This window comes from Chrysoperla carnea, chromosome 3 (assembly GCF_905475395.1).
Source record: "Chrysoperla carnea chromosome 3, inChrCarn1.1, whole genome shotgun sequence".
Classification (NCBI taxonomy): Eukaryota; Metazoa; Arthropoda; class Insecta; order Neuroptera; family Chrysopidae; genus Chrysoperla; species Chrysoperla carnea.
The window spans coordinates 78362552-78374864 of record NC_058339.1 but is presented as its reverse complement, the minus strand read 5'-3'; the positions used below and the strand labels follow the sequence as shown (position 1 = coordinate 78374864).

The following is a 12313-nucleotide window of genomic DNA, read 5'->3' as shown; positions in this document are numbered from 1 at the left end:
ACGAGGGCGCTTATTAGGTGCAAATTTTATAGTATGCATTAATATGGGAAAATCAGTGTGTTTGTAGCTATTTAAAAGTGGATATCTTTTTTTATTAACGTGACGTCAAAAAACAAACGATTGCTTCATCAACACTGTCTATACATGGTATTTCAACAATTAACTCAGTCAATTGTTTGTTTTCACTTGTTTTATTATAAAATTGTTATTTTTACGAAAATGGTTTAAAAAAAAAAACATTAATTTATTTCTTGAGTTATTAATGAGGTGAAGACAATTTTTTTATTAAAACGTCACAGGAACTAAATGTAAAAAAAAAATATTAATTAAATCGCAAATTTTAAACCTTCCTTGCTTTTCACTCTCTCATACATAATAAAATCGCAAAAAACAAAGTGTAAATTATAATTCCATAAAATTTTCTAGACATTTAAAAATACACATTTTTTTCTTTCATTTTAAAAGTCCTGAAATTCTTAACAGAAGTGAAAAAATGAACCGTCAAAATCTATAGACTTTTTTCCGGTCTATAATGACTTGCCCAAAAATTTGTATTGCTGACAATACCAGAAACAAAATCTCTATTATAATAACATGAGCATGAATAAATCTTAACTGTGACATGCAGCAAGCAATTATTTACGGCTTGTAATTGTATAAGGTACATTGTCGAAATATATATTTATAATTATATTTGTAATTACTGTAGCAGGTGTCATTTTTTTTGTTCAAATTTCGTAAGATATTTTTATTTCATATTTATTTTTATTATCCTATTATTTATGTTCAATATGATTTGATACAGAAATTTTATAATTTTATTTCACGTCATATATTAATCCCAAAATAGTTAAAAATAGTGAAACTCTTCCCAGATAACACAGAATGGAAAATTTTGTTTAAAGCTTAAAATAAATAAAACATAAATTAAAGATGCTATAGCCGGAGAATTTTCTTTCAGGTTAAGAATGATATTCAAATAAGAAGATAGGGTACATTCTAGTCCCTCATCCTAATAAAATGAGGGACTAGAATGTACCCAGGCCCCAGACCAAAAATATTGAACTGTAATATTATTAAGGTGTGCTTATTGCAATCAATTCTTCTACTATATTAAATTTTCGATCTGATATTGAACATGCCCCCGCCATTTCTTTGTGTAAAAATTTTAATTTTGATTATTTAATTTTTTAAATCTTAAAATTATAATAAAAACCAAAGTATTGCCTCCCTACAATTGTTATTAGTTTCAAATAATTATGTAACAATAAAATTTTTCTCCCACTTTTTAATCACCTGATTAAGTAGGAATTTTAGACACACGCTTAGTACAAAAAACAATAGAAATTTATGTAAAAGGTTCATGAAAATGTTCAGGTGTCAATTTAATGAATTGTTTTCAAATTTGCTTCCTTCGTAGATACACTTTTTCCAGTAAGTCAAAGAGTAAGTAGTCCTACTTACTCTTTGTAAGGTATGCTTAGGGAGCGGGTTCGATTCACGCCGTCGCAACAAAATTAATTTAATTAATAGTTGTGATGGGCTAGTGTAGTGCATGGTATATGCATGAAGGAGGTGCACTCAGACTCTGAAATTGAGAAGCTGACAAATGAAATTATCAGCGGAAAGGTGGTAAAACACATATATTGTATCACAATGGGCTCTGTAACCTAAGTGTGTCCTTCGTGGACAGATAGTATAACCTAACCCAACCTAACCTACATCGAGATTAGTTTATAGGGTACCAAAAAAGAATTCAACTGAAGTTAAGCAGGATAAAATTAGATAAAATTAATGTTAATAAATTTAAATTTACAAATAATCAAGAAAATACGGCATTAACAACGTTCCCATGACTTTGTTGATGAATTTTGATAAGACCATAAAAGAAAAATTTTCAAAAATTATCGATATTAAAAACTTAATGGATGATTTTTATTACTTATTATGAAATTTACCTCAAAAATCAAAATTAGTTCAACGAAATGTAAGTGAATTTAATATTTTCCGGTGGTTTTTATAATTTTGTTAAACGAAGCAGAAAAATAATTACTACGAAAATTGAATGTTATTTCAAAAAATTCTCGAAAATATTGAAATATTTAAGAGGCCATTCATTAATGACGTAAGATTTTGACGATTTTTCGTCTGTATTTTTTTTATTTTTCAAGGTATCATCTGTCAATTTTTGATCGCATACATTTTTGTATTGATTGAAAATCAAAAATGTAATTTGAATCTATATTTCATGGAAATTTTCAAAAAAACAATAAAATTTCTCACTCTAGTAAAATTCAAAGTTAGCGTTACAATAAATAAATTTTATAACGGAAAAATAGTACTTTTATATGTAAATAGGAAAAAACAAATTAACCCATATGTTTTGAAAAATTGATTAAAAATTTCCTCATGTGGAAATTTTCTAGTGCTTATACATAATCTGTAGTTTTCTGCAATAAATCAACAGTCTTTAAATAATTATTTTCCAATGCATTGATTTAAAATATCTGCAATGTATGCAAATTATTGGAAAATAATGAAATTCAAAAAGTAAATATATTGCGAACTCAACAATTGTATTAGAGAATGAGTTGCTGCTTTGTCCTAATAGGGGATCGGACTAAATCACTTTGGATGAAGAATTTTCACTTCACGAATAGAAAAGTGAAGTTGGTTTTTAAAAATCTTTAATAGTATGCAAGATATAAATGTTTAAAATTCCTAATAACACAAACAGGAAGATATCCACTAGTGATGTCATACGTGGGTATCGCCATACAAATTACATATAAAACTTTGTTTTGTTAAAAGGAGATGCGCTATTACTTCTTCGTTAAATCAATTTTAATTGCATTTCAAATTTTGTCATGGTATCAAGTCTTGTTTTACTTTTTTATGGGTATCAGGCTTATCCTCTATTAGACTTAGTTTATCTCTTCCAATTTAATGGCAACGAAAGCGAACGAGAACTTAATTTTCTTGGGGTGTTTTTTCTAGAGGTTTAAAACATAAAATTAAAATAAAACATAGAATCATATTTTCAATGTCAACGAAACTGGCTTTATAAGAAAGATAATTTTATTCTATTAATGTTTAAATGATTTCGGTCATGTGGCCACCACGGTTGACGCGTAGATATTGAAATGTGGACGTTCAATTTTCACACACTTTTCGCAGCAAGAACTCGCCGTATTTCGCCAAGAACTCGCCGAATGTTGTATTGCAAGTGTTCAACCGTCTTTGGTTTAGCGGTGTAGAGACTAGTTATTTTACGTTTCCTCAAAGAAAATAATAGGTATAATGTGGTTGGATCTCAAAATCTTAGAGACCCAATTTTTATTAAGATATTTCATAAAAATAAAACAATTTGCAAGCGTTTCTCGGGCGTGAGTCTATTATGATATGGCAAATCAAACTAAACATAAAGCAATTGTCTGCTGTCAAATCGGTTATCGGTTATACAAAAGTGTTGCCAACTCAAATTTCTGGACCTCTAAAAAACACCTTTTATAAAGATTAGCGTAACTGTTTTATTTTTACTCAAAACGATAGTATCGAAATTTAGGAATTTAATGCCCCAGTTTAAAAAATTGTTCATTACTATATAATTTCTAAATTACCGTGTACACTATTTTAACCATCAAAAAGTACATTAAAATCAATTATAAATCGTAGAATGTTAACTCTCATCTGAAAATTAGACATTATTTGGTCACGAACTTTTTTTTGGGGATACCAAAATTATCATAAAAAGGGGATAAACTTGGAACCTTTGGCTACATGAAGGGAAAAAAAGTAATAAAAATCATCACGTAAAGTTCTAAACAAATTCATGACTTGTTAATGCCATTTAAAAATAAGTTTTATTTTTACTCAAAACGATTTCCTTGGTAAGTATTAAATTGTAGCTTTAAGCATCGCTCAAATTGTATTCGCCAAATTTAGTTTTGCACTTTGCACCATTCTTTCATTTGTGTTATTTTGTATGTTTATAATGTTTGTTTATGTGTTTTGCATTTTGTTTTATTTTCTTGCACATTTGTTTTCGCCTGTCTGTAGTATCAAGTAATGCATCATTGGATACTTTATGGGAATATTATCCACGGCGTCTTAGTGAAGCAGGTTTACGGCGTCATTCAGGTATTTTATGTGTCCATCACACAAACATGCTTTTGCTTATCCATAACCGCTTGGCTATAAAACATGCGTTGCATATTTTACTAAGTTAAACAAAACTGTCTATATGATGCAGATTTCTGGAGAAATTCAAGGTATTTTTAGGTTGATCAACACAATTGAAATTATACTTTATTCTAGGTTTTGTTTTTAGTGGCAGTCCAAAGTGAGTCAGTCACATTTATAGGATGAGGTCCGTTCTATTTGAACCTGTTAATAGCAATTTGGGTCCAGAGATTCACGGTTCTGTTTATGATTCTCCAAATAAAATCCATGTTTTCTTATAGCTACATATATCTCTAAAAATAATATTTATGACGTTTAAATTTAGAATGTTTTGAAAATTTTATACCATGCAAAAGCTTTGTTTTCTTGAGATAACAATTTCAAACAAAAATACAAATTCCAAATGTATGCTTCGCAGTTCATTAATATTTTTGATATTCATTGATGATGAGAAAAAATTGCGATAAAAACCAAAACATTTTTTGTCAATAATATCCAACGTCAAATTTATGACACAATGTAGATTTATGACACAAGTCCCGTGTTGCTGCATTTTGGAGTGGAAGACTACACTCGTAGAGGGTGTATAAATGGCGTATATGAAATATTTTCACATCATAACTCTAAAATGTGACGTGATAGAAAATTTGGAATCATTTTCGTGTTCAGTGGATTAAATTTCTTAAAAAAAACATTAAACATTATTCTGGATGCCAAAATTGTGACGCATAGTGCTTTATTGACCTTAAGACTCGATTTTATTCTTGAATTCCTAAATGATACCGAAATTGCCATTTACGATCTCTCTCATACTTCTTTTACTCATGTACGACATTCTATATTTATCTCTGTCTCTCTTATCTCTATAAGTAGTGTATTGGTGATGTTACTACCAAAAATAGTACAGTGAAAAAAGCCGATTTAAACAAAATTTTAAAAATCTGTTAAAAAAATTAGACACTTTGTTCTTATAGCTTCGAGTGATAATCATGGTATAATCCTCATAGCAAAATCATTATTATTGGGAAACGGTGAATTCTTTATTGGATGGAAAGTTTCAAAATGTGTCGTTGTCGATATGACATCATAGCTCGGCACTAAATTCCACTTCTCATTTTGAGTAAAATGATTTATTTTTGCTGTACTGAAATTTTAGTTTATGTTTGATTTATCGAATGCATGCTATCACTCAAGAATTCTATTATAACACGTTTATGGTTACACATTAATTTTGCAACATGAATAGAACAATAATTTCACGCCTGACTAACATAAAATTTTAACAAAAAAATTTATTAAAATAATTACACCCCCTAATTTTCTTTGCTTTTTCTATTGCTTTATAGCTTCATGATAAGAAATTGGAACTTCCTTGGAAAGTAATTGTAAAAAAAAAACAATATATATAATTGTTTAAAAAAAACAATAAATTACTTGGAAGGGGGAGTATATTCTGAATTGTAACACAAGCTGCAAACAATATAGCGCGGATATGGTGGACTTCTAAAAATAAATTCTTAAAAATTTATTTTATTGATAATAAATAATACATGAGATTTAATAGTACATGCGCTAGAGGTCTATAAATATGCAAAAAACCGAAGATAATTTTAGTGCCTAACAGCATAATAATCAGTTTATAAGAGTTTTTCTGGTTTTTTTAATTGAGAGAAAATTTAACTTACAGAACTCGATCCGAAAATGGTTCATTGATAGTTTCTAGATATAATAAATAAATAAATTTTCTTTGATAAACTTTTTCGCAAATTATTTTCACATTTTATTTTAAGAAGTTTTATTATTAGTCTTTCAATTTTCTCCACGTTAATTTACACTCTGCAAAAGAAAATTTTCGTATCACTTTTTACTTAGGACATTTTTTCTTCGATTAAGCTCAAATTTTTTATAAATTGAACGAAATATTGATTCGAAATTCTAGCATTTCAAAACTGTCCCACGCATTCTTAATTGGTAAATTTGGAATGATTTATTTTCTTCTGAATTTTGTTGAGAAATTTTGCGAAAATTTGATCCAAAAACGGTTTTTTTTGCATATTGGAGTCCGCCAGCAATACCTGGACTATATATGATAATATAAATTAATATAATAATAAATAATAAAATTAATAAATATAATTAAAATAATATATTTGAGTTTTAAACAAATAATATTGTAAAAAATTACTTCCGTGATCCATATACCGCAATCCATCTTACTACCTGCAATCAATCGATCTTTTAAATTTAATTATTTTTAAGTAATTTAATATAGTAATTGTTTTATTTATTTATTTGAATAAATTAATGAACACATTATATTGATTTATATACAAATGAATTACAACCAATATAATATGTGGGGTCAATTTTTGATTTTCATCTTAATTAGAATGAATTTATTGTATTTGGTATCAATCAAAAATTGTTTTAGGCCAATTCTGTGGGGAATAAAAAAATATTATTTAATTTTTTAAGACGTTAATATAAAACATATTTTGAAATTGTTTCATTATTAGGGTAGCTTATTTTTCATATTATCTTGATCTACGAACCTATCCTTTTTCGAGAAGTAAAAACTAGTTTTTTCCTATAATTAATTGATTATAATTATATCGGTATTAATAATAATATTTTGTTTAAAATTCAAATATATTTTATCCAATTTTTTTTTTTTAAATAAGTGATTTTAATAAAAATTTCCTTTTATTTATAAACAGATGCTAGTCAAGTATTGACTGAAGATACAGATAGTTTTATTATTGGTGATCGAGTATGGGTCGGCGGTACAAAACCTGGACAAATCGCTTACATTGGCGAAACACAATTTGCACCAGGGGAATGGGCTGGTATTGTATTGGATGAACCAATTGGTAAGAAAAGAGATTAATTAGGGGTTCCATTAAAATGCAAAATAAATTTAGTACAAGGAACGATATAAGGTCGATCTTCACCCATCTGATAACCAGATTACATCTTTCATCTGATACCACTTTCGATTGGTTAACAGATCCATGTAGATCCTGTTCATACCATATGAACAGGTAAGTCAATATAGGTGACTACACCCATCTGTTAACCAATCGAAATTGGAATCAGAAGAAAGATAATTTAATTACGAAAATAATATATAAGCTGGTCTGAAAAAAATGGTTAATGGATAAAATTGATTAAAATTAATTTAATTTAAAACATGATTTAGTCATGAACACTTCATGACATAAAAATATGTCTCATCTCTTATATGTCTCATCAGATGGGTGAAAATCGACCTTATACCGTCTCTTAGACCAATTGTGTCTGGAATCCTAATTTACATATCCAAAATATTTTATGTGAATACAAATTTTGTTATTATTTATTTAATTTTCAGGGAAAAACGATGGATCTGTATCGTCCGTAAGGTATTTCCAATGTGAACCAAGAAAAGGGGTATTTTCACGATTAACGCGTTTAACACGTTATCCATTGGAATCACCACCAGTGATTCGTGAAAATGTTGCTTTGGCTCAATCTACTCCCTCAAGTTTACGTAATGCAACGGCTGCATCACGTTCCAAACAAATTTCACCAACGGCCAGTGTAAAAACTCCATCATTAAGCGCAAATAAAAACTTAAGTATGTGAAAATTTGTGGAACATTTTATACCCTGTGTAAACTTATTTGGATCCCTGAATCATTGATCCTTATTCACTTGGGCTGTTCCCACCAAAATTTTCTTTTATTTAACCATGTCAAAAAACGCAGGGTATAAAAGCAGTGAACCAATTACGTACAGTTCATTTTATCAGGTTTTTTTTTGCAAAATAGATACATCAAATACCAGTTTGGCATCGATATCCAATGTTGATCTGAAAATTGGTGATCGGGTTATCGTTAGATCAAGTGCTACAACTGGCTCAAAACCAGGTATTTTACGTTTTATTGGTGCTACACAATTTGCACCGGGCGAATGGTGTGGTGTTGAATTGGATGATCCAATTGGAAAAAATGATGGATCTGTTGATGGAATCAGGTTAATTTTTATTTAAAAAGATTTCTCGTAACAATTTTCTTCAATAGCTTTGTTGATATCAAATATAGTGTTATTAAGAATTCCTTAAATATTTACTGGATTAAAAATCCTAAGAAGAACTAATCTTTGACGGATGATGTTAAATACCTTTTACGATCAACCCTTACTTTTATAGTTTCAAATTTTAAAATGATATATTCAATTTTTTGATATATATACAAAATAACTGAACTGTTTAAAATGAATGTCGCAAATATATTTATTTTTCTTTTAACGAATTATTCAGCTAACTTTTTTAATCTCCGAACTAAAAAGTATAGTTTTGACCGCTATGTGCGTGTGTCTGTCTGCCTGTCTGTGGCATCGTAGCCCTAAACCAATGAATCGATTTTACTTTTTTGTTTGTTTGAAAAGTAATTGAATGGACAGTGTTCTTAGGTAGTTATCAAGGAAATCGGTTTAGTTTGGAACGAGTTCAAGGAAAAGTACCTAAGTTTTAACAATGAAAATTGTGAAAATTAACAGGATTTTCGAAAAATTAAAGTAACCAGGGCAGATAGAAAATGAGTACCCATAACATATACAAATTTTATTGAAATTCAATTGTAACTTTAATCATTTTTATCTGGAAAACCGCTTTTCTTTATAAACATTTTTTTCCTCCAACGAATGTTTAAGAGGAGTCTTAAAAAAATTATAAAGTTTCAAGCCAGTCAAATAATGATTTCACGCCATTGAAAAATGTGTATAGAACCGTCTTAAAATAATATTCATTTTTTGCTCTGAAAAGTATGTCCAATATAATATATTAATATTTTTATCGCATTTTAAGACTTATTTCCGACATAACAAAAATTTCTCTTTTGTTATTCGACACGGAGCTAAACTGTGTTTCTCAAATTTTCACCATTTTATTTTATTGTTTTTAAGCGTTTCAAATTTCGTTTCCTTTGATTTTTATTGAAATATTTTGTATAGTTTTAAATCATTGATTATGAGAATAGCACGTTTTAAATTTTGCATACAAGAAAAATTAAACTGTTGGAAATTATAAAAAAAAAAAATGTACGAATCATAATTTATTATTGACCGTAAAAATTGTAATAAGGATATATACTTATAGGACGTTAATTTGTTATTTCAATAATTTATTTTAATCAATTAATTTCAATACGTTATTTCAATAATTAACTCAGTCAATTATTGTTTTCACTTGTTCTTATTAAGTTCTCGATAATTTCAACAAATAACTTTCGCTTTGTCAATAATTGTCTGATAAAAAAAAATTTTTTTTTAATAATAAACTGGCACTATTATTTTTCCATTGTGGAAAGGCAGATGAGTAAAACGAAAACTTCAGAAAATACAATTGTTTGTGTTATTATTTTAAGGATAATTAATTTTTTATTAATATTTCAATATTTATTGTAATTGTAAAGTTATTGATTTGGTCTTCAAAATTTTGATGAATAAAGTGATTTTAACCAATGAACTACTAACAAATGTAAAAATTATAAAAATTAATACTTTTTGAAAATAAACAAGCATTTTAATGATAATTATTTCAAAATTACAAAGCCCATTCTTTTTTATCATCTATATTATTGTTCTCTGCACGGACATTTTTCTCGAAAGTCGAAGTTAAAATTGTGAGGATTGAAATAAATATTATCTTCTAATTATCTGGATGATAGTCTTTAGAATTGCAACAGAGACTGTAAGTTTAAATTTTTGCTACACTACAAGTTTCTACATTCAAAACTCAATCAAAATTTTCGTTGGTCTGACCTATGGATTGGAATGACCATGACATTCTGTTCTTGAAACTATTATTTTACGATTTTGTTTAAAAAGAAATTAAACAATTAAAAATAGAATGAATTAATTTTAATTATATTTTTATATTTAAACATAAAATTACTATCCAATTAATATAAAATTAGAACTCCAAACAAGTTTTCCTGGTAACTCTTGGAATTCTTAATGTAAATCAACAAAGTTATTGGTTAAAATATGTTCACGATTCTTTTATGATTACCATTATTACAATGTGTTTTTTTTTATCCAGTTATTTCGAATGTCAACCATTTTATGGTTTGTTCACCCCCATCCACAAGGTATCCAAATCACCATCAACACGTCGACCTTCCGCTTGTGTTGTTCATCGTCCAGGAAGTACAACACCCGGATTACGTCGTAGTAATTCGCGTGAATCATTAACATCAATGAACACAAGTATTGCATCATCTATACGAACAACTGCATCCCGGGTAAGACTTGGTGTGACTAGTTTGAACACTCCCAAGGGCTTAGCAAAGGTACATTAGTTTTTGTCCTAACTTTTTGTTTTTTTTTTATTAATTTTGTTGTAGTTTGTAAAACGTCCACATATTTTATGGAAAAATATTTTCATTATTTCAATTATTTAATATAATTTCGAAGGCAAAATTTTTTTAAAGGCATCGTCGAAGGCAAAATACTTCCAAGCTCGAAAATTCCACTTTCCATAAAGTTTGTAGCGGTTACTTTTTTTTTATTTCAGTAGACTTTTCAGGTTATTGAAAAAATGCACAATTATGATTCTTATTATTCGCCAATTATTAATTTATTATTGTAATTTACTTAATATTTCACATAGAGGCTCTGTAATATTGCGAGTGGAAATAATCCAAACATTTGAGTAAACAGATGATATCTGCTTTCTTCACAGAATTATAATCCAAACTTGTTATCGGAAAATATTTTTATATCCTACTTATCTATGACTTTAATTTTACAAAATTTTTGATTTATTTCTTGTTTATTTTTTTCATGATTTCCACATTATAAATACAAGTTTGGAATTAGTAAAAATTATAATTATTACTAATTTTAAAATTTATTTTTAGAATTAACTATCACAAATTTTACATATTTGTGAATACTAATAATTAATATGATTATTATTAATATATTTTAATAATTTTTTCCAATTATAAACAAAAATATATATATAACAAAAATAATACTTAAAAATATTTCATATACTTAATATTACCGCTTTTTTTTTTATTTTAAAAAGAATTTTTGAAAAATTATATTTTTATTAATATTCAAATATTATTTTTGGTATATTAAAAAAAAATTATTTGTTATTGGTCTATTTTAATTTCTGTTTTAAAAATTTAACTGTGATAAATTTGTTTGAATAAAAGAAAATTTTATTTTTTCACAACAAAAAATATTTTGAAGCACTTTTGTAGAATGTGCTTATTTGTTTTATTATGTCCTGATTTTTTATCCCATGATCCTTTTATCCAAGTATAATGCTTCCTTTTTTGCTTTTTTAATAGAGCGTAATTTATTTAAGGCTCTTTGAACAGAGTTCTCAAAATAAAATTTATGCAACTTTTGTATAAAACTATTTATAGGTAAGTTTTTTCATTTTCAAATTAAACAAATATATATATTCAATTCAATAAGGCTTTTTGAAACAATTATTATTTCAATTATTGTATAATAAAAATACACTGTGTAAATTTGTTATTTTCATCATCGGTTTTAGAATCGGTAAAACGGAACGTATTTTTATAAATATATAACGTTATAATTGTTCTAATAAGCCGTATAATTAAATACATACTGATACAGAAAGTATAAAATATTTAATTTCTTCATTTAGCTGGCTGTAAAAATTTCTATTGAAATATAGTTTCTACTTATTTTATTTCAAATTGATGAAATTAATATTCTATTCCAGTGAAGCAGCTGGCGCTTACATATTTATACTTTTATTTTTTATAGATTTTATCTATATTGTTTTTCTTCATCTTTTATAGTTTGAATTATATTTTCTTATTTTCCAATAAGTCATTGACAAATTCGAAAAATCTAAAAAGAAAGAAATTTATTTTGTACTCAACCTCGGTAATAAGCCGTTAGCCTTTAAATTTAGAATTATTATTAACTAGCTGTGAACTACTAGCTTTGCTGGGCAGCATCCCCACTTTCAATCTCTTCTTTGCGTAGGTTTAAAGAGATTGATTGTACCTCTAGTCTGATATCCACAATCACTGATGATGATTTTTAGTACTAGGTTAGGTAAGGTTAGAGTGGCTGCCCTGGGGTGGGACACACTT

General features: G+C 27.4%; 1 protein-coding gene across 2 annotated transcripts in view; it reads left to right on the top strand.

Moving 5' to 3' along the window:
- Positions 1-10979, top strand: part of LOC123296661 (restin homolog) — a 65598-nt gene extending 54619 nt beyond the window's left edge. The window contains exons 3-7 of one of the 2 annotated variants that reach the window (XM_044878227.1): positions 4060-4140; positions 6900-7052; positions 7553-7790; positions 8028-8195; positions 10264-10979. In XM_044878227.1, coding sequence (XP_044734162.1) covers positions 4060-4140; positions 6900-7052; positions 7553-7790; positions 8028-8195; positions 10264-10522 — 899 coding nt within the window. In that variant the 3' untranslated portion in view covers positions 10523-10979. Of the gene's footprint in view, positions 1-4059; positions 4141-6899; positions 7053-7552; positions 7799-7990; positions 8196-10263 lie in introns of both variants that reach the window. The other variant, XM_044878228.1, reaches the window with a different exon arrangement.
- The last annotated feature ends 1334 nt before the right edge of the window (positions 10980-12313 follow it).